The 22,446-nt window shown below is 52.1% G+C and overlaps 2 protein-coding genes across 3 annotated transcripts; one reads left to right on the plus strand and one right to left on the minus strand.

The window, feature by feature from the left end:
* Window positions 1-3,711: 3,711 nt before the first annotated feature.
* NAA30 (N-alpha-acetyltransferase 30, NatC catalytic subunit) lies at window positions 3,712-13,971 on the minus strand. The gene is made up of 4 exons (XM_078606119.1): window positions 12,673-13,971; window positions 7,443-7,566; window positions 4,758-4,813; window positions 3,712-4,549 (listed from the first exon to the last, which is right to left on the minus strand). The coding sequence occupies exons 1-4, from the start codon at window positions 13,735-13,737 to the stop codon at window positions 4,412-4,414; spliced, it is 1,383 nt and encodes a 460-aa protein (XP_078462245.1). The 5' UTR covers window positions 13,738-13,971; the 3' UTR covers window positions 3,712-4,411.
* A 1,378-nt stretch (window positions 13,972-15,349) lies between these two features.
* On the plus strand, window positions 15,350-21,857 carry C25H1orf198 (chromosome 25 C1orf198 homolog). Of its 2 annotated transcripts, none has more exons than XM_078606121.1 (5): window positions 15,350-15,845; window positions 16,652-16,702; window positions 17,111-17,640; window positions 17,772-18,042; window positions 19,000-21,857. In XM_078606121.1, exons 1-5 carry the CDS (start codon window positions 15,528-15,530, stop codon window positions 19,060-19,062), a joined length of 1,233 nt encoding a protein of 410 aa, XP_078462247.1. In that variant the 5' UTR covers window positions 15,350-15,527; the 3' UTR covers window positions 19,063-21,857. The 2 variants fall into 2 exon arrangements, with proteins under 2 accessions (XP_078462247.1, XP_078462246.1); XM_078606120.1 differs by having other exon boundaries at window positions 15,355-15,845; window positions 18,997-21,857.
* Window positions 21,858-22,446: the final 589 nt, after the last annotated feature.

Raw genomic sequence — 22,446 nt, forward strand, 5'->3', positions numbered from 1 at the left:
ATCGCACCTATGTTAGCCGTGGCCAAGGATCAAAAACCGACTCACGGAGTTCACAGAGCAGTGTATTGTGTTGAACTTGTTTTGCACCATACGTGGCCAACCGTGCTAATCTTAGGTGCATTAACCACTGCGCCCACTGCTCCACCTCTCTTACGGACGCGCTGATTGACGTGTTCAATCAATGCATTACCAGGAAGTATTTTTTTCAATCCACTGCTGGAATTCTCGTTTAATAAACGGAATGAATGACAACGAAATGCTTCATGAACATAATTACTGGATTCATTACTCGTTGAACGACTGTGGAACCAAGCCCAGCTCCCCCCCCCCCTCTCATCCAACTCTTTCCCTGTAATTGAGATCAGTGTTCACATCGTCAATCGGCCGCTCTGCTAGGATTACAATTTCGTTGTGGAATTAGCATTGCCGCTCACCTCTCCCGCCGGCTATCGGCTACGCGATTGTACGACCAGCAATTTTATGCAGCTTGCATAATGACGATGGGAATGGTGGTGGAGAAAGACCACCGCTCCCACTTTTAAAAAAACAGCTGTTGGCAGACGATATTTTAACTATAAAGTTATTTACTCTTTTTTTTTGTATTTAACCAGGTAAGACCCACCGAGCGCTACAGCTGTTGTTCATAAGCGACCTGGTTATCACAAATGATAGCTCAACGAAGTGGCTCATCGCGTGGAAATTTATAGCCGCCAAATACTCCAAACACACACGCCGATTCTAAAGGTGGAGGAAAAAACCGGAGGACTGGCGAAAAATCCACACGACCACGGGGAGAACATGCAAACTCCAAATATACAGGCATCAAGGTCGGATTCAAACCCACAACGTCCTGTATACCAGGCAAGGTAGTTAAGATCTTGTCACCGCGGCGCCCCACTTGCAAGCAACTTAGCTGCACTGATTGGATTACTCCGAGCGGAAAATTGGCGATGTCACAACTCTCTGTAATTGTATCACGCTCATTCCCTTCTATCGCTGCTGCAAAGGCCCTCTTGAAGGTGTGCTTGTGTTAACGAATGGCTCGAGCCAAAGACATTTAAAAGTCCAAAGAATGTTGCTGGACCTTGTGAGACGTGCGAGCCTCGCAGGGAACCCCCCCACTGCCGTTCCACCTCGTCCTTGGGGAAATTGAAAGAGACAAGACGAAGACAAACACGCACGTGGCAAGGGTGGGGGGGGGGGACATCAAGGGGGTGGACCCATCTCCGCACAGGGGGAACATTTGTACTACATTGTTAAGATATGCCCACACACATTACGGATCGACCTCCTAAGCCTTATCCGACACTGACGGATGGATGTGGCCCTCGGTAAAGGAAGTGTTCTCCCCACCTCTGGTTTAAATGCTTATGATGGACATCTGTGAAATCTTTTGAACACCTGTGAAAAATAGCTTCACACCTCAACAGATTCCTCCGATATAAATATTTCAATTCTGATCATTGACCGCTAGTGGGAAACTATATTGGTGGGGAGTGGACACCCACAGGAAGGGGAGCAGGTGGAGTCGGGTGGTGGTGGAGGCGGGTGGTGGTGGAGGCGGCCGTGCAGTAATTCACAATTCGTGGCGTGGCCCTGCAATAGCACACTCGCGGTTCAAATCCAGCAGCAGCCCTGATTATAACTGCGAGTGTAATAATCATAAGACACGCCGCCTGCTTCAAAGTGGACATTCAAGATCCCCCATGTCATTCGCAACACCAGTGTGCCGGCTTCTGGGATCAACATTTGCCAAATTCAAAAACATTACAAAGCAAATTACTCAAATTGGGATTACAAACGGCAGAAATTATCGCCCCCTACTGGCAGCAGAGTACAGCCCCGGTGGGTCTCCTCTTGCAAAGATGAAACTCGGTGTCTCTGGAATTCTCACCTCGCAAATTTTAAAGAAAATTGCAACCGAGTGCACGTGACAAGACAATCCTCTCATTTCATTCACGCGTAGAGGAGCCAGCCCTTCCCTCCCTGAATTCTGAGCCGCCACTGATATTTATCCATCCATTCATTCCTTTATTCGTTCGTCCGTTCATTCGTTGGTTTTATTTTTTTTTGCACAAAATGTCTCGGCAACATGCAGCACGGGGTCCATCCGTCCGGTCACACGAGCGGGCGACGCGTTTTGATTGGAGGCGACAAGAAGTGCTCGCAAAACCACGGCGGGCAACACCGGAGCGCCCTCCCCCTGCCCCGCACCCCCATCACAGCACCCCCAAAACCTCTCCGTGCAGCTGTGTCAATTTATTAGTTTTTTTGGTCGATTAAAAACACTTATTACAATAACGGTAAATAATATTATCATCATCAATAATAAGAACAGCAAGATCTGAATCAATTAGCCGGAGAGGATGGGATGTGGATACATCATGGCGGCGATGTCAACGAGCGGAAAAATAAACTCCCCAAAATAAACAAAAATAATAAGAAACGTGAGATTATGTTGGTGGGTGGTGGGGTAAGGGGTACAGGGAACAGGAGAACACGGACACTGCGCTCAGTACAGATGGTGAAATGGTTTTTGATTTTGGGTAAAGATTGTGTGACGTTTACATCATTAAGAATATCTTAATGCATGAAGGAAACCACTTACTTGCTTGTGTGCTTATTTTGCAGGGGGAAGGGGGGGGGTGAATAAATTCATCGATCGTTTTTAAAATCCGCACGCAATGCGTTTTCCATTTCTGCCAATACCCTTTCATCGCCCTCGCCAAACTGTACTCGAAAAAACGAAATCCCCTACAAGTAACAACGGACCCACAAACACCCAACAAATGTAAAACCCGTAAACCCCCAAAGCCACAAGCCACCTCCCCCCCCCAAAAAAAACTGTACAGAAAATAAGATAAACCAAAAACAATAGGAAGTAAAGCAAACTTTCAACCAAAAAATAAAAATAAACCCCACGACAAATTTATACTCAAAACGGAAACGAGATATGCATACGGACAGATTGGTCCTCTCGGTATGCATCGTGAAAGCAGCAGGGCAGGCAGCACCCTTGGTTCAGGGGAGGGCATCCCGTAAGGTCAGCGAGGGTCAGCCACCCAGGGAGGAGGGGGGGGGTCAAGGATCAAAGGCTCCTCTCCCTCCTGGCTGCCTCCTGGGAGACTCTTCAAGTAGCGGCAGCCAGGCTCAGCTCTGTCGAGAAGCGCATCGGAGGACACACACACACACACTCGCACACACGAGGAATCGCAAGCGGCAATCGGAAGGCACGACCTAAGGGACGGCGAAGTGGGAGAAGTAACGGCGGCGGAGGAGGAGGCGGCGGCGGCCGGGGTCATTAACAGGCGGCGAGCATCGGTAACAACAGGAAACGGCACGAGGTCCGTCGCGATTGATCGAGGCGCGACGCTTACGCACGTCACAGCCCCCCGCACCCCCGCCACACGCGGTGGGGTTTGGGGGGGAATCGATGCCCCGGAGACGGGAGTCCCCACTCGCCCCTCCTCCTTTTTAAGAGAAGACAGAGGGGGCCACTCCCGCCTCCTCGTTAACAGAAGACTTAAAAAGGAAATGGCGAAACGAAGAGATCTGTCGATGCTCCTGTGGGATTGAGCGCCGGCACCGCCATAGAAAACGGAAGTCCGTGGGAGGGATTTTTTTCCTCGTCATTTTCTCCATTTTTGTGAGTTTTTTTCAAAGTTATTATTTTTTAAAATTGATTTCCACTTGTACATTTTTTTGTTTCTGTTTTCTTTTTTTTTTTCACCACCAACAAAATTTACTTTCAGAGCACAGTTCAAAAGGAGGCATACACAGGCAGGCAGGCGCAGAGTGCAGGACACCTAAAAAAATGGCTAACGAGGCCCGGCCCGACGCAGGCCCGTCTTTTTGCGCCACACCTGCATTCGTTGAACGGCGTGAGGAGCTTGGCGATGACAGCCCGCAGGCGACCGCCTCTTCATCACCGACCTCATCGGCGGAAGTAGCCCCAAGCCCAGCCCCACGCAAACCCCCTTCCACCTCTCACAGAAGAGCACTGCCATATTTTGCATATTATTCTCCACGACGGCAGTTTTTTATTAGACGGGCACAATTCAATTCATTTCTTTGCGTTGTTGTTCCTGCATTTTTCTCTCCCTCGATCTCATCACTTGCATTTTAAGTTGTTTAAGCATTGTATTTCTCCTCGTCTTATTTTATAGCGTTAGTTCCATTTTGTTTTTCGATCGCTATTCTTCCTTCCGTCCGTCTGTCCCACCGTCTGTGCATCGCGGCCGATGGGCTGGCGCGACTGACCGCCTAAGGGCCCATGTGACATCGCGCCGCACGTTGTCGCAGACATACTGGGGATAGGATGGGGAGGTGGGGGGGAACACTTCTCCTCTTCCGCCTCTTCCTCTTCTTCCTCCTCCTCCTCACCCCCCCTCCTCGCCCTCGTCGCCAGAGCTCACCGCAGCCACAGCTTGAGGCGCAGCGCGTCGACGCCATTCAGGTAGTACCGGAAGAGGCGCTTGTCCCGCACGAAGCCCAGGTTCTCGTAGAGACGCAGTGCCGACTTGTTGGTCACCTCCGTCTCGAGCACCACCTGCGCCGCACGCACCGCACACACGGCCGCCACTCTCGCGCCGCGATGCTTACACAGACGGGCGGTGGCACTGCACGCAATGCTTGCATCGTGGAATCGTGGAACAAATAAAAGGCCTTCATCCAGCAGTGAATAGAGCTGGGCCAATGACGATGTGCGAGCGCGCGCGCGCTTTAGCGGGTGTATTTTTGAAGCCTTCGCCACTCACCTCGTCGCAGTCACCCTCCACCATGGCGTAGATGGCCTTCTTCACCAGGTTTGTGCCTGCGAGATGACAACAGCAGGTCGAGGGCGAAGAGGTCACGGTGTTTTCATTCATGCGAACTTCACGTGTCGATTTCCCCCACCCATGTTGAGGACTCCGTCTGTGAGACCGACTGTTCCGTCTCGCCCACACCGCGTTCAACCACCACGCTGCAGTGTCACACAACACCTCTCTTTCGGCTTCTCTTCCCAAGTTCTTATAATCTTTGATTAATTCCAGACGCACATTAACTCTTACGTACGAGCGCTTCGAGTGCCGTTTGTTGCCGACCACTTGGCGTATTTGGACTCGTGCGCAGATCCAAAGGCTCGCAAAAGCTGCGGAGCCCGTGGGCGCCTCGCCAATTCACCCGGCGAGTGAGCAAGTGAGCGAATTCTTCGTCTCATGCCGACGTTACACCGATAGCACAAGGGATAAACTTGGGTAAAAAGAAAAAAATTAAAGCAGCACTACTTTTCCGTGAATAGGACTTTAGCGTGATGCTCACCAACGGCTCGTGACCACCACAGGATGAGCGAAGCAGCACTCCGATTAGCAATCAAGGCGAACGCACAGAATTTAATTATTCCCACCTGCCAACTCCCAAGCGAGACAAACGGGCCTCCACTGAGACTTTCCCCCTGCAAGCATCATTAATTTCAAATGAATAGCACAGAACTTACGACAGAACACGAAATTAAAGACATCGTCAGCAGCCATCATCTACTCACTGGTAGATTTAAAGGCACCTCAAGCCGTCCGTCGCCACCTCTCTAGCGGTTTATGCTCTACAACAAAACATCTTGCTCCCGCTCACGGGCAGAATTCACCGCTCCCAACTCCGTGGTGGATGTCCTCTCTGACGACTCCGTCATCAGTCTTGACCACAAGCCATCATCTCCTCGAGCCATGAGGAGGTGGCCTGCCCAAGCCCACTTCGTTGTTGTTAACAGTCGATGCGATGCCCCTAAAATTGTACTCGCTGTAATCCACACGATCCTCTTGTCACCTCTCGGGGTAATTCCAAGCGTGCGTCTACATGTATGGCCCTTGTGTCAGTCGCTGCTGGATGGAGGTTCTCAGCATGCCATGCGGGTCTCAAGAGGTCATCTGGCCGTAGTACTTCGCAGTGCTCGTCGGTAAACGTGGGGAGCATGGATGTAACTCGAATCAAACCGTGGCCCCGAATCGAGACAATTTATTGAATCGCTTGACGGGGTAGGGGTGAGGATGGCGGTGGTGGTGTGGGTTGGTGGTTTAATTGCGGCAACAAAAACACAAAAAACAGCAATGCCATCGTTTTCTCAAACGGTGCAATGGACAGAATAATTCCACGACACCGGCCGCCTCCAAGTTGCGTGCGTCGGCATTTAGGCATTTTCCTCTTACGCAGCTAAACGACCCGTCTCCACTCTCCATGCCCCCCCCCCATCACCACCCCCACCAACCCACCCCCGCATGGCTCCCTCCCGGTGGAGCTGACACAGCTCCTCTCAGCGCGCCGGCGCTTGCCAAAGCCCGGCTAAGTCTCCCGCTCGCTCTAAGTCGCCTCGCTGTAAATGCTCCCTCAGCACAAGAGCGACAGACGGGAGAACACGGCGGGGCAAGCAGGCTGCCAGCGGGTGAGCGAGTGGACCAGGCTGTGAGCATTTGCGTTCAATCGGCGAGGGTGAACGGTGATGCACGAGCCGCTTAAGTTTGCTTGCTAGTTGACTTATCCGCTTGCTCGCCCCGCTCATTCTGTCACTCACATATACGTTCACTCACCAACAGATTAGCTCGGTTGCTCGCGCACACTCTCGGACAGTAACTCACACTTGCCCACTCAACATACCTGCCTACCCACCCCCTCACTCACACTCGTTCACACACAGTCACTCCCTTAACACACTAATTCAGTCACTCGCTCAATCACTCAGCCACCCTCCACAGCCAACTGCGACGTCAACAGTAGTGGCACAGCAGCCCTGCTTCTCAAGAACGTAACATTATTTTGAGACCAATTCTTCTCAGAAGCAGCAATGCGACCGACAGAGCACTCGACCGTCGGTACTATTTTAAGGCCGTGTTGGGTTTCCCCCCACAGAAGACTGAGTGCCAGTTTTAACTCCGGATGCACATTTAGCACACACCTGCTGCACTTTCGTTCCAGCAGATATGTGCATCGCTCATTTGAGCGGCGCGGATATAGCGGCTATAGTGGATATAGTGGCAGAGGATGGACCGCCTTCCCTCCCTCCTGCTTATCCATCTCTCATTGCCTCTCCCTCACTCTCCCTTCCTCATATTTCTCTATCCACCTCTGCCCGACCGCACCCCTCCAATCCCCCTTTCTCCCCCATCCCCGTCAAATTCACACATCCAGGTCACACCAACGCAAGGCCAATGTCACCGCGAAGTTCACAAAGTTCTGACGCCGGTGCCGATGCTTGCGTTAACAGCACCGCGCCAGCAATGTGAAAGGTCCTGGGTACGAATCATGGGCTCCCACTCCATATTTAACCAGGGCAGATCTCCAATGATGAGTGTGGTTGTGGCGGTTGTAGCAGCAGCAACAGCAGCAGCATACGTATGTATGTTGAACTTCTTTCGCACCGTACGTAGGCAACTGTGCTAATCGCAGTGCCGGAGATGGCACAGTGTGCTCACCGATGCCGTGCTTGCGGTGCTTGGAGTCCACGGCGAGCATGGCGATGTACCCGCGTCGGATCATCTTCTTGTGCAGGTCCAGCTTGCACACGATGGCGCCCACGCACTCGGACCCCGCCATCGCCTGCGCCAAAATAACACGCGGTTTTAATAGCAGCAATGGTGCATGCTTCCGAGCCAGACTAGAAGAACACCATTATTATCATCATTATCACAATTTAAATTGCCTAATTTCCAGCTCGGAGAAGTACAATTTCAGTGAAACGATGAAATACGCTTGTGTGCAGAAGCTGGATAAATTGTTGCATCCCAAGTCTTGAGAGATGATGGTTGGGGGGGGGCGGTGGGAGGCGTTCACCCAGCAGTGGATAGGTCATGGCTGATGAGGATAATAAGCAGGCAACACCCGACCATCATTACTCCAAATCCACTACATTATAGTCCAGCTTTGGAACTCGACATTCACAACAAGGTGTGAACACAGCAGCCTGGTGAACATGGAAAGCCTCGGTCACGAGGAAGCAGAGTTGCTTGCGGGCTCTTCTAAAGACAGTTTGCTTCCCTCTACAACTCGGACGGCGAGAAGCCACGCGGCGGCGGGAGTCGCAGGGTTTACGGTTCCAGAGTTTGTGCATCAATGGAGCTTCACCTGCTACATTTCTGCAGCTCAATTAAATGCGCTCAACCCTGACAGAGGCCACGCGACTCATTTTGCTTTCTGCGCCGCTTGTCCACAGTGAGGGCCATGCACTGTAGCATCCGTCTTGTTTTATACTGAAGGCAACAATGATCATGCCCTTCACGTAGCCAGAAAATTCTCGCCGAGTCCCCAAGACTTGGGTTTCAGGAGCGTCGTGCTACAATGGAAGGCTTTCTCACTTCCTCTTTAATTAACACCGAATACTCACAATCAGCGTGGAGGATATGGCCAAATATGGACAACCAACCCCCCCACCGCCACCACCCCCCACGACGTGCACGGCAGGAGACCCTCATCCAGCAGTGGATTGATCAAAAATGCTGTACACGTACATGCATGTCGAATCATGTGAAATCTCGGAGGCTAATAAGCAGGCTTCAGTCTGGATGGTACTTGCATGAGAGACTCAGAATAAGAATATTTATTTACATTGGAGGAATCTGATGAGTTATAAAGCTCTTCACTACCCAAGAAGACCAGGATGTTTGTAGGGACGGGCTGCATGGTGTCCAGGGGATGGCAGGATGGCTACTGTACGTGAACCCGTCTAAGCACAGCCGTGTATACATGGGGGGGTTTCTCTGGGTGCTCTGGTTTCCTCTGAAATGCCAAAGACTCATGAATGGATTTAGCCATGAGGAATCCCTTGACAGTCTCGAGACTCGGCGAGTCCATTGCAGGGCATTCTCACACCCAGGACTGGACGTGTTCCTTCAAGCTTTGTGGAGTGGATCGCCGTACATCAACCATCCGATTTTTTGTTGTCGAATTGAACTTATCCAAACTAAAAGAAATCTTGACACTTTTTACACAGTCAATGGCGACTGTGTTGATACCGTTGAGTCACGATAATCGAGACCATGGTTTAATCATGCATCGCTTAAACCTGAATTTTAACCCAGGATCTCAGCGGTACTGGCTCAAAACTTGTGATATAATACAACCTTCGGAGGTAAAACCTGTAATTCAACGTGGCTGTTACGAGTTCCCTTGACGTGACCTATTTATTTAAAGTTGTTTGTACATAAACAACTTTGTACACAGCCGACTCCGAGGCACCATCAGGGTGGACGCCTGCGATCTAACGCTTTGGGAGCCCAAGTGTTAATGGCTCATGGACAGATTTGTTAAACTCCCAAACACCGATGGACTGCGAGGTGGTCAAGCGTGCAAAGTTAAGACTCATATTCATGGTGAGTTTTCTCCAAGTGCTCCGGTTTCCTCACTAGAAAAGTGAAAACTGCTTTAGACAGAAGTGGCCAAACATTTCATCGTAGGAACCTCAGTCCATACAACGCCTCTCATTTGTGTATGGCCGAGCTATACAATATTCATGAGCACAGTTTGCCGGCAACGATCCTCTTTCAGCGCGGTGCAAGACCGACCGCTGGAAGGCAAAGTACCGTCGCAATTTTTGACGAAGGACGTGTTAGTCTCAAGTCAATGCCTTGAACATAACTGTCAATTGTGGACTGAACTCTACACTTGGCGCACAACCACTTTTTAATTCGAAACATAAAAATACATTTTTTTTTGAACCGCGGCCAAATTAGAGAGCCAACTTGAGCGGCTCCAACTGCCGAGGCCCCCCAGGGCGTGCAGCTGGGTTCAGGGTGTGGCAAGGCCACGCCTAGGCCCGGGTTGGTGGATCACACCGAGAGCCACGGATGCACGAGCTAACAATTATGAGAGTACAGCAAAGAGGTTTGCCGAACTCGATGCGTGGTGTTTGAAGGCGATCTCACAAGGAATGCATGGGCTTTCTTTAGCACTCAAGTTTCCGCCCCTATATTTATAAGAGAGGAATAGTTAACATTTTACTGTCAGGGCTATGGGCTGTGGATACTTGTTACTTGCCAACTACTTCCAGTCTACACAAGGACCCGGAAAAGAACAAGCAACCAAGCCCTGCCTATTTCGATTGGTCGTCTTGTTCTCCAAAACGCGTTGTTAGAAGGTGAAATAAAACCGAACCAGGTATTCGCAATGCCTCAGCTGCGACCACAACCCTCGTGGTGAGGGTTTTAGGCTTTTGTGATATGGGACCTGGATTCATAACCCACGATGCAAGACTTGTACTACAACATCTATCTATTTAAGCGTAACACGTGTTAGATATTGACCTTGAAACATTACAGAGGTTACTGCAACAGGATGTATGATGGAATTGTCAGTCAAGACACAACATTTAAAAAAATGGTGTGCTTCAGTGAACATCCGGAAGTATATTTGTTATTCGCGCCAATCTATAGCACGAGGCTATGACGTAGGTGACGTTTATGCACTGTAAGCTTTACAGACTATTCCTGAATTAAGCTTACCAGGTAACTAGCTGAGAGTTAGTTAATCGGTTAGTATTTATATATAAATAAAAACAAATTGACCAGGTATCCCAACATGGACCCTCCCTAATAACGGGTCTCGAGACTCTGGAAACCACTCCTGGACAAATTACATAAATATTTAAAGCAGAGCACTTTTCAAACACACCCGCGCACACACAGACCCAGGCCTGCGGTTACAGCTCCACACCCACAGCCGGAAGATGCGAGTTTAAACCGTCGTCAAATCTGGCCACCCGAGTTCAAAGCCTAGTCACGGACAACATTTGCGGAGAGTGGTACGCGAGCTGGCTCTGGACCTCCCCTAGGTCGACTCGAGTTTAAATAGTTACCTGGTGATGTGTGCAAACACAGTACCAGCCTGGTGGTAAATCAACTCTTCTGATTGTCCAATGGATTAACTCACTCCTGACATGACAATGTGGAATTTTCACCAATAAAAGAGCTCGCCATCGCTTCACCCTTGTTTGTAAAGCGTTGGCGTGGGTGTGATGACATCAACGGCTTTGGCCACGATGACAGCTTGATCTGTATCAGTCTCTATTTAAAAGGAAAAATAAATTTCGCCTTTCCACCGAATACTGTACAGTGTAAAGGAAGTTGCGTGTGGTGTAGTGGTTTGTGTCGTGTACTGTCGGGGCAAGTGCTGTTAGCAAGCACCTATGAAGGCCAACACGGTACACGAGGGGGTGGGTGGCCAACGCCACGCCCGGCCGCCTTTGTCTCCCCAGTGGCGACATTTACACACCGCACCAGGTACTCATTTGAGGCCGAGTCGACCTAGGGGGAGGCCCAGGAGTGGTTCAGATAATCGTCACTAGTGTTGGCCGTGAGCGGGAATCGAACTTGGCTCTCCGGGTTCATAGCGCAGCGCGCTAACCACTACACCACCGCTCTATACGGGGGATCTTTGTATTTGCGTCGTGTACATGTTCGATCGCTGCTCACGAAAAACATGCTTCCCAAGTGAGATCTAAACCGGTCCCGACCCCCAGCCTTCACCACACTGCACCTACTAGCGTGGTGAAGTTGTCCTGCTGTTATGTGAGACTGCACTGGGAAGAAAAAAGGTGGATATGCCACATCAGACTAAGTGTGGTTGTGCCCACCTTAAACGGTACTCACCAACGTCAATTTCCCCCTGTCAACATATAAGGCTGAATGTGAGAGTTCTCCTGTTTTTGGTGTTTTGTGTTTAATATCGTCATGTATTACTCCATGATAGCCCAATTAATCCTTAAAACTATAAATTTTAGCAATGTCCTTAACTTACCCATGAAATAAAATTGGGAACTAATGTCAATGAATATTGAGCTTCATTTTAAAGAGGGCCCTGCAGTAGGTGTTTGGCCAATTCCATTCGTACACATTTTACATGTGGGAGGAAACCAGAATGCCTGGAGAAAACCCCACCACACGCACAGGCCGAAAGCAACCTTTAAAAACTCCACTATTTATGCAGGTTAATACACTCCACCTCTTGCTGTATTGCCATCTCAAGGCCACCTGTTCAGGCCAGCGCTGGGTTTGGGAGTTTCACGCTTCTTCGTGATCCACCAACCCCTGCTAATAAAGTACTGAATCACAATTGTGCAACAACCACGCCCAGCCAATTGGGGTGGTGGGGGGGGAGAAACTCCCCCGTGTCCAATTCGTGAGAAGTGACCGTCAATACAGATTTCTGTCCACGAAACAGATTTTCGACCAAATCACAACAGCACCTTCTATTTCGTTTCACTTAATTATTAACTATTAAGGGACATCACTTCGAGTTTTTGTATCGTTTTAAGGAGTTACGGTTTAGTGGTTAAGGGTTACAGCTGGTCAGATGTTATGGTTGGAGTTAAGGTTAGGATTTAAGGCTGTAGAGTTGTTTTGGGCCCGATGGTTAAAGTTCGTTTAGAAATGATTGCTTATGGCTTGTAGTTAGGGTTTAGGTTTGAGGAATTAAGAGGGTTGGTTTAGGGGTTAGTGTTAGCCGTTAGGGTTTAGGCTTCAAGTGAAACGTCGGGGGATGGGGGGGGGAGGTTCGGGAGAGTGTTTTCCTAAGTTACAAGTTCATGCCCCGCATCTGTAAGGAGAGAGGTGTTAGCGTTATCCTTTTCAAAGAGTTCGCGGGGCGACAACAAACACGTCCGTAGACTCACTCTTTACCCCTCTACGAGACAAGGAGCACAACAAAACCCACCAAGAAGCACAGCTGCGGCCAGTTGTGGATGAAGTATCTGTAGGTGTAGATGGAGTAGGGCTCGGAAAGGTCCTTCGTGATGAGCCTCATGATGTCGGGCATTTGAAGCTCGCACTTGTAGCTGATGTAGCGGACTCCCTGCGGATCTGGCCTCTCCTCGCCGAGGCTACATCGCGTCAACCGCATCTCCAGAGACCCGGCCCGCTCAGTCCTCGCCCCACCAACACCGCCGTGGTTGTCAACGTGATTCTCGTGATCGTGGTTATAGCCGGCATGGTGGTGGTTTTCCCTCGGGTCGCCATGCGCGCACATGGCTGGCCCGGTGACGCAGGCCTCGTCGCCCTTGTGCCAGCTGCTGTCCGCCCCTGGTACGCATCCGTTCAGGCCGCGGCGTTTGTGCTGTTGATGGTGGTGCTGGTGGTGTTGGTGGTGCTGCTGGTGGTGGTGTTGTTGGTGGTGATGTTGGTGTTGTTGGTGATGCTGCTGGAGGCGGTACCGTCGGCCCTCCCCACGGGCGGTGATGACATCATCGTCATCGCCACCACAGCAACTTCCACCGCTCTCACCACCACTTCTGACCACTCGACATTCACCACCGTCACTGACATCGCAACAGCCACTGCTTCTGACCGCGCTACCATCGCCATCAATGACATCGCAACAACCACCACCGCTACCGCCATCACAACAACCAGCACCACTCCTGACCACTCCACCATCATTGACGTCACAGCCACCACCACCACCATCATCTTCACAACCATCACCACCATCAACTCCACCACCACCACCATCATCTTCACCATCACAACACCCACCACCACCGCCACCATCACAGCAACCACCGCCACCTTCTCCATTCCCCGCAAAGGCGACCAAGGTCCCGCAGCCGCCATCCACCGCGCAGCAGCACGGGCACGGGGCGGCGCAGCAGGGGGCAGCGGCGGCGTAGGGCGAGCAGCACGGGGGCAGCGACGAGGAGAGCGACGGGGAGAGCGACGGAGCCAGCGACGAGGCCAGCGACAGTCCCGGGTCCGCTGGGCCCGAGGGCCTCGGCTCCTCCATCGCGGCCTTGCCGCCTCGCGCACCGCACCTCCGCGGCCGACCGCTGTCGCCAACTACAACCGTACAGCGCTGATGAGTCCACTAGAAACGCTATTAAATGAGTCGATCGTTGATTGAGCGAGGGGGAGGAGGAGGAGGCGGCGAGGGAGTTGTGCACCAGGGAAGAGACCTCGGCCCAGGGACGGCGACAGCAGCAGCCGCCGCCTCCCGCCCGAGCGCGGAGAGCCTCGCGTTAAGAATCCTTACAGCGGATAAGCCCCGCGGGCCGCAACGAGCCTCGCGAGCGGTCGGGGCCGACGACGGCGTGCGGCCAATGAGCGAGCGGCTTCGAGCGGCGCGCGCCGCGGTTGGCCAATGGGCGACAAGCGCGAGCCGATGCGTGTTAGGGTTTTGTTGAGCGGCGGTTTTGGGAGAGAGAGGGGTGGGGGGGGGGTGAGCTCCTCCCCCCCACCCCACATCACCAGCCCCGCCCCTCTACCGGAACCCCGCCCCTCTAGTCCACACCCGCCCCCCTTTTTTCATGATCCGGCCCCGCCCGCTAAATTGCCGTAAGGGACATTGCGGGGGGGGGGGTCGCTTTTACGACGAATTTACGACAGTTTGCGACGAGCTTGTGGGGGGAGGGGTGGGCACGCGTGCCGTAAATGAATTGCGTCGACGAAGGTCGTCACGTGCCCTAACCGCGTTACGTCATAGCCGGCATCGACACGCGCTGCTAATCGACGAATCGCATCGCGGGCTATCGATTCCAATGGATTATAATCGAATGTTCACGTCGATAACCACCGTCGACTTGAGTGTGATTATAGATAAATATATGAACCAGGGAATCGATCCTTGAAATATTAACGGTCCATTGCTCGATAGACTTCAGAATATTTATTTTGATTGGACGAATCCGATGAGCTGAAAAGCTCTTTCTCACACGTTCCACGAGGGGCGGGTCAACAAGTTTTACAATATAACAATAACTCGACAAGATTGCAAAACAGACAGCGTTAAGCAAGTCACGTTTTAGTTTTTTTAATGTCAATAAAGTACTGTATACGAGTGCAAATTGCATAAGTACGTTAAATCCTGCCGATTTGTCAACTCTACAGGTAGAATGCAAGCTTGGGCAAGGCAGGAAACCATCAACAAAAATCAGTCGCAGACCACACCGAGACGACACCACATAGCCCCTCAACGAAATCGCACGTTACCATTTAAAAATCGACACCACGCGGGTAACTTGAAGTCTGAATAGGGGACAGTCACATGGCCTCGCTGCAACGTTGTCCGTATCGAAACAACTTTATCGACAACCCCAGCCACCACCGCCGTCTCCTTCGTATCAAAACAACTTTATTGACAAACCCCAGCCACCACCACCGTCTCTCTCGTATCGAAACAACTTTATCGACAACCCCAGCCACCACCACCGCCTCTTTCGTATCGAAACAACTTTATCGACAACCCCAGCCACCACCACCGTCTCTCTCGTATCGAAACAACTTTATCGACAACCCCACCACCACCTCCTTCGTATCAAAACAACTTTATCGACAACCCCAGCCGCCACCTTCGTATCAAAACAACTTTATCGACAACCCCAGCCACCACCACCGCCTCTCTCGTATCCAAACAACTTTATCGACAACCCCACCCACCACCACCTCCTTCGTATCAAAACAACTTTATCGACAACCCCAGCCACCACCGTCTCCTTCGTATCAAAACAACTTTATCGACAACCCCAGCCACCACCACCGTCTCTCTCCCTCCGCCCTCCTCCTCCACCAACAGCCGCCATGGAGGAGAAGGCGGCGGTCTATTTCGCGTCGCTGAACCCCATGGCGCGCAAGATCGTGGCGGAGATTGAGAAGGTGCGGGAGAGCCACGGCCCCGCGTGGGAGCGGCTGCCCGAGGCCCAGCGGGAGGCGGCGATCGACGCGGCCCTCATCAGAGCCGAGGCCCGGGCGCGGTACGAGACGCGGCTTCATCTTCTCGGCGCTCGGCCCGCGTCGCCATCGACGTCTTCGTCGTCTTCGTCGCCGTCGGCGCTGGCTTCGTGTTACCCCAAGCTGCTGATACAGCCCGGCCAGAAGACGGTGCACTTTGGGGAAGATGTGAGTCGTTGTGGGAAGAGACGGGCGTGTTATGATGATGGTGGTTGTGGTTGGTGGTGATGATTGGAATGACAATCGCCTCGGGCTGTGTACGGTGCGAATTAAGTTCGACATCCAGGCAGTGAATCCATAACGTCTGGGTGTCTGTCCCGTGCCCTGCGAGACGACCACACTTCAGGTGGTGGTCTCAAGGTGCACCCAAGTCTGGCACATGCGCCGTGGTGACATCACCGCAATTCCGTAGCGAACGGTGGTGATGGTGGTGGTTGTTGTTGTTAAATGTGATGGGGGCGATGGGGGCAATGGGGGGTCTTATTGGCAGTGTGGGGGTCAAGACTGCAACTGCAGTAACGAGAAAAAGACCATCGGCGTTACTTTAACCTGGGGGTAACCGTGGTCTTGCGTGGCCTTGGCTTTCCCCGTGTTCGCATATTTCGTCTTTCACGTTAGTCCTGAGGTGGTCTGTTTAAAGGCTAACCTTGTCTTTGGTGGTGATGGCACGTTGTCTGTGATGGGTGTGGTGATGATGTCATGTTGGTAGCCATGGTGTGTTGGTGATGAGCGGTGACGTTAAGTTCGTGGCGATCATAGGGTGCATTCCGGCGATGCGATTAGGATGAAGGTAGTTGTGGTAATGAGCGTGGGAGTGATGGGGTGAAGAGATGGTGCTAAGGTTACAGTTGTGGTGGTGTTATTCCTGATGTAAGTTATGCTGTGAATAATATCGTGAAGTGGCATAGTGGGTTCCTATGATACTGGAATTTCTGTGATAGTGATCATGTAAACATGACCGTATTTTATTCCAGGACATCAAGTGGCAGGATGAGCATTCCGCTCCATTTTCCTGGGAAACCAAGGTGAGTTTTGCCCCTTGACTGTGACCCAAGCAAAACCACCATCACTGTGCCACTTTGGCCATCATCTGGCCAGGCCGTGCAGACATTGGTGGCTAGGTTGGGACCTTACCAGAATTCAAACCCAAGATCTCAAATGGTACCAGCTCAGCTCTTTGAGCCACCTTGCTTTGAACAAAAGCCACTTGGCTGATTTGTAACCGATTTTAGATTCCCCCCCCCTTGTTGGGCCACATGCCACTGTTCAGTTTTTGTTATTTGTGCTCGTGCCCTACTGCCAGCAAAGTTTCGCGAATCCTTGTTGTTGAATCCTGAAACTAATGTTAATAAAAGTGTGATTGTTTCTCAAAATAAATTCCCTCCACATCACTGACAAAGTCTCGTTACCGCCACCACTGACGCCGTCATCAGAGCCAGCTGGAGTTCTCGCTCAGCGACCTGGAGCCCGGATCCAGCTCCCAGCCCCGTCCCGACTCCAGCCTGGGCCACGCCGGCGCCGCCACATCGGCGGCCGCCACAGCCAACGGTACCGCCACGCCAGCGGGCGGCAGGGCCGGCAAGGGCCAGGCCGGCGGCCGGGAGGCTCACGTGGTGAACACGGGGCCCTTCCCGGGGGTCCTGCGAAGAGTGGAGGAAGCTGGCGCCGACGAGACGGCGGTGGGGCCGGCTGCCGCACCGTGGAAATTGTCCGCGGAGAGGGGGAAGCCGGCAGGGGCGGCTGCTGCCACCACGGCTGGAACCGGACCGGGATCTGGGGCAGCGTTAACCCCGGCGGAGAGGCTGAGCTCGCCATACCGGAGGCACGATTCGGCGAGCCGCTCCTACGACCCCAGGGCCGGGCCGGCGGCCTCCCGATCCGGGGACCCGCCCCCTGTAGCACGCAAACCCCCACCGCCCTCGCCCGGCGCATCCTACAGCTCGATGGCCGACACAGCGCATCGGTGAGACAGCACTACTGCCGCCACCATCACCACAATCACCACCATTACCACCGCCGACACCGCTGTAATATTTTGTCCGAACCTGACGTGCGCGCTGTCCGTGACCCCTCCCCCAACCCCTCTCTACGCAGTGCGTTCGTGTCGGAGCCAGACGAATCGGTGTTTGCGCCGTTGCCATCATCATCATCTCCTCCGTCATCATCATCGTTTCCTCCTCCGGCGGCATCAGCGGCATCGGCGGCGGTGCCGTGGATGTTGGAGCGAGCCGCGGCAAGCAGGCCGGCACCGAGCGTCGCTCGAACACCACCGCCCGTCGCCTCCGCCATCACCGTCGCCACGCCCCTGCTGCCGGCCAGCGCCGACAAGGACGAGTTGTTCACCAGCCTCGTGGGGCACAGCCAGGTAACCCATGGAGTGAATGATTAGATAGAGAGATAGAATAGACAGAATGAACGATTGGATTGAGCGATTACATTTTTACTGCATCTGATTTCACAGTTTTTGCTGTACAGTCCTCTTGATGTGTTTCCAGTTTGTGCCACGTGTTGTCTCGGTGTGATATTTAACATTTCGCTCCACGTGCTGGGAGCTTCTTCGGGAAACGGGTATTCCGTTTTGGAAGAAGCTCCCTGCACGTGGAGAGAAACGTCGGACATCATGGCAGACAGCATGCGGTAAAACCTGCAAACACATGGGAGAGAATTAATAAAAGGTGTGGATGACATTTGAAGACACGGTTAAAAAAGACAAAATAGTTATTGTGGATATGATGTGCATCTAAAAGGTACGTAACAATTAATCAGCACCCTGACCTCCGAGCCACCTGGCCACCTCCCCTGGGTCTCATCTTAGGGTCGGTAGCGGCACACACGCCTGTAATCCAGCACCGTGGAAGTGGGAGTTGGTGGATCACGCAAATGTTGTGAAACGCCCTTTCCAGCTGTCGTGGTGCCGTATCCTAGTTTACCAGGAGGAGGTGGTACAGCAAAATGTGGACTCCATCTCTTTCATCTGAGTGTTGCCCCCCCCCCCCTCCCACCCATGGGTTTCTTCTGGTGTATTTCCCTACCATTTAAAACGCGAATTTATTTGGCCGAAAGCACCTTATACTATAGAAGACTGCAGAGCTTGGGCAATGTCTGGTGCTGGCTTACAGCGTGGCTGCCTTTTCCACTCATCTGTGGTTCACCACGCCTCTTGAGTCATTCTCTCTTCCAGAGAGAGAGTGAATAATGTGCAGCGCGTTACAAGTTGAAATTATTGTTCTTAACTGTGTGCAGACTCACGTCACGCTTGTGTCTCCACGTCTCTCTCCTTCACTCTTTACCCCCACTATCCGCCCCCCCTGCCCCGCAGCAGTCTCCTGGAACCAGCGGTGGTGTTCCAATCAAGTCCGGCTTTGACTTCCTGGACAATTGGTAGAGCGCTCCTGCGGAAGGCAGGGAGGTGGAAGGAGTGGGAGGGGACTGGCCGGGGGGAGGGGCTCCAGCTGGGGGAGGGTTTGGTGGAGCGAGAGAACAGCTGGTTCCGCGCAGCCGCCCTCAACATGGCTGTCGACGGCATCGCAAGGAAGGACTGACGTTGAGAGAGCGGGATGGAGTAGAGTTGCTGGCGATAGACAACGCTTTATAGACCCGATCACACGTATATATACATATATTATACACACACAAAACACACGTACACACACGCGTGGGGTAAAGTGTGGGTAAACCCACCTCTTCCGAAACGTACTGGCCAGCGTGGAAGAGGAGGCCAAAATACCCTCAGAGGGGCTCGCCAGAGCTACCTCTAGTGGAGGCCCTTTTGCCAGCAGTGGCGTGAGAAACACATTGCAGGGCTGCTTCTTTACCCAACAACAACCGCCATTTGCCACTAAGTGGCGGTGATGTCACCACGGCGCTTGTGCCAGGCTATGTGCACTTTAAGACCACGTGAAATGTCGAACAGCTGCTGGCAGTTCACGGGACAGACTCAGGTGCCATGGGTTGACTGACTGAGATGACTGGCAGATGCACCACCCGTGCCCCCGACTGTTTTAGCCGCCTGGCGTTTTCACTTGTTGCGAGCATCGCTCCTCTGCGCTCCGTTGCCGATGGAGGACAACTTCCTCCAACTGCCCAGTCGTGTCCTTCACGAGCCTCCTTCACAGAGGCCGATCTTGACACTGCTGGCACCAGTTATTGGCAAGTCCACTCCGCTCCATATCCTCTCGTACCACATCATTCCATCATGTCTCTAGCCCGTGCCGTGCCTGTTTAGTGCCCTCTATCCAGCTGAAAAAAGCTGTTTGGGCATGCAGTGGCTGGGCATGTGGACAACATGACCCAGCTCACACAGCCTTGCCTGCCGGAGGAGTTCACCCATGATACTTTGTCCAGATCTTTCAAGGATTTGTGAGCTCCTCGCACAATCCAGCCTGGTTAAACCCAGGATGGATCGTAGGCAGGCCAGCCTGAATGTTTCTAACTGGTGTAGATGTTCCATTAGGGGGGGGTCCACTTTTCACAAAGGATAGAGAAGGGGGAGGGCACGATTGGCTGAAAAGACCCAGTGTGTCTGGCAAGGCGGTGTTGAAAGATCCTTGCCAGCACCTTTCTCGGCACAGAGGAAGGAGATGCCCCTGCAGTTATTACAGTCTGTGCGGCCCCCCTTAAAGAGAGGGACCACCAGGGCATCCTTCCAATCCTGCGAGACCCGTTCAGTCCAGACTTATAATGATGTCATATAGGACAGGCCGCACACAAACTCCACCCTTAGTTTGCTTGGGAGATAATCTTTGCCTGGCACTTTTCCTGGTCTCGGACTCTGGATCGCCTTCCATACTTCCTCAACAGATGGAATCTCACTCGCAGGGGTGACTACTTACAATATTTGAGGCACCGCAGTCTCAGCAGGGTCATTCCCACTTTGCCCTATTTTTTCTTGGCCAAGGGATTTCCCCTCCCCGAAGACCTCAGAAATGCTCAGCTAACCTGTTCCTGGGGGTCGGAGGTCAGATAACCCAGTTATACACACACACGTGTACCTATACATAACTACATTTATAATATCTTATCCCTCATGTATGATACTATATCTTAGTTACTCATGTAGCTGTCCGATTAGGGCTGGGTTCTCAAAGTGTACTGCTGTTGGGAACTCGAGAGTAATATTCATTTGTTTACCCAGGAAAGCCCTCGCTAAGTCTCAACACTCGTTTTCAGGAGGGTCCTGCTACCTTGGGATGTTTGGCCCAATTCTTGTCTTGTGTTTTTGGAAGACGCCTACAGTGCCCAGAGAAACTCCATGAAATACTTAAATCTCAGCTGCATAGGTAATAATCTAAACTACTTGCTGTGCTGCCTGCTTGTGGGGTTCTCACGCATATGATTTTTAAACAATGAGTGCTTCGTCTGGGAGGAAACCGGAGCTCCCAGAGAAGACCCATGACACGCACGTGGGGGGGTGGGGGTGGTGACGTTCGAGAGTACCCGCAGGCGGGCTTGCGAACCCACTTGCTGTACTGCCGCAGCACTGGTCACCTTGCTCGCGGCCCCGCCGATCCGTCAACCCTCGCCGCCTCCAAAGCGCTGGATCACACGCGTGTGCATCACTGCCACTGCACTGCAGCACTTGACGCCCTGCGCAGGGGACCTGCCGATAAAGACCACAGTATTTGTACTTACTGCTGCTTCTGCATTTATTCACGTCAATGCCCATGTATATTCCGTCGGTTTAATAATGCTTAGAATGAGATTGTTAGGAAACTGAGCATACACACAGGTGCGCCAACGTAATCATGCAGTTACAAAAACCAAACGGTCATACTTGAACATACTTCACGCTGGTCAGTGCAAATTCGTCAAAGGGGAGGAGGGGTGAAGCACAGGACCGGTTCAGATGGCAGTCGCACGCAAAATGTTATCCATGTCCGGGAATCGAACTTTGGTCGCTGGACTCGTGGCGCAGTGCGCTAAGTGACGACCACTCTGCCACCACTCCCACATTGCGGGCAATCAAACACCTTGTCACTGAACACGGGTACAAGTAGCGAATACAAAACCACACTTGCACGTACCAGACTGCACCAGCTCTGCACCTTTGTATTAACGTATTGAAATAAACGGTTATTTCAGGGCAAAGAAAGTGGGCTGATGGAAGGGGCAGACCATTGCACACATTGTATTGTATAACCGACAAGCATACTTAAATAAAGATAAGTTTGTATTCTGAAACTGGTGCTGTTGGGTTTCTGGGATTTTAAGAATGTTTGTTTTGCTTCTCTGTTGCCCACAACGTGGTCAACAACCACGTGTTGACTTGACTACGAGCAACATCACTACATCTGTCCACCTCAATGACTAAATTGCCATAATACGTACGACAAGTCGTCGCTTAACGCGTGTTCACACAACGCATTTTCGCTGCAAACGCGGTTCTTCCATTCGGGAATATATTTTTTGCCGAAAGTGGAACGCGCCCCGTTATAACGCGGTTTCTGAGCGGTCGAAGACGAGTCGCCGCGTGGCTGAGAGGAGCGATAACAGTACGCGCAATGAAACGATCACGCAGTGGCGTACCTGTCCAGCCATTCCACTGTGTGTGCATAGTAGTACTCTGATTTTTTCGGTAAAGTCACGGAGGTAAAAAATCTAATCAAATGAAAACAACTAAATTAAATCACAAAGTTTTGGGCGCAACACAAGCGTCCTTCAGGTGGGGACAACGTAGCGAAAGCACAACCGCTTACGTGTGTCTAAGAGATGGCTTTGACGAGGAATTATATAGTCGCGGGGGATGGAGGGAGGGGGGGACCATGGTGAG

Source organism: Lampetra planeri, chromosome 25 (assembly GCF_965212315.1).
Source record: "Lampetra planeri chromosome 25, kcLamPlan1.2.h2, whole genome shotgun sequence".
NCBI lineage: Eukaryota > Metazoa > Chordata > Hyperoartia > Petromyzontiformes > Petromyzontidae > Lampetra > Lampetra planeri.

Excerpts from the sequence above, each read along its gene's own strand:
- NAA30 (XM_078606119.1), bottom strand. The coding sequence starts at position 13,737 with ATGGAGGAGCCGAGGCCCTCGGGCCCAGCGGACCCGGGACTGTCGCTG. Across the intron at positions 7,567-12,672 it reads GGCCGCAGCTGTGCTTCTTG|GCGATGGCGGGGTCCGAGTG; the intron begins GTGGGTTTTGTT and ends ATTTTGGCGCAG. Across the intron at positions 4,550-4,757 it reads TGGAGGGTGACTGCGACGAG|GTGGTGCTCGAGACGGAGGT; the intron begins GTGAGTGGCGAA and ends CGTGCGGCGCAG.
- C25H1orf198 (XM_078606120.1), top strand. The coding sequence starts at position 15,528 with ATGGAGGAGAAGGCGGCGGTCTATTTCGCGTCGCTGAACCCCATGGCG. Across the intron at positions 16,703-17,110 it reads CATTTTCCTGGGAAACCAAG|AGCCAGCTGGAGTTCTCGCT; the intron begins GTGAGTTTTGCC and ends CGCCGTCATCAG. Across the intron at positions 17,641-17,771 it reads ATGGCCGACACAGCGCATCG|TGCGTTCGTGTCGGAGCCAG; the intron begins GTGAGACAGCAC and ends CTCTCTACGCAG.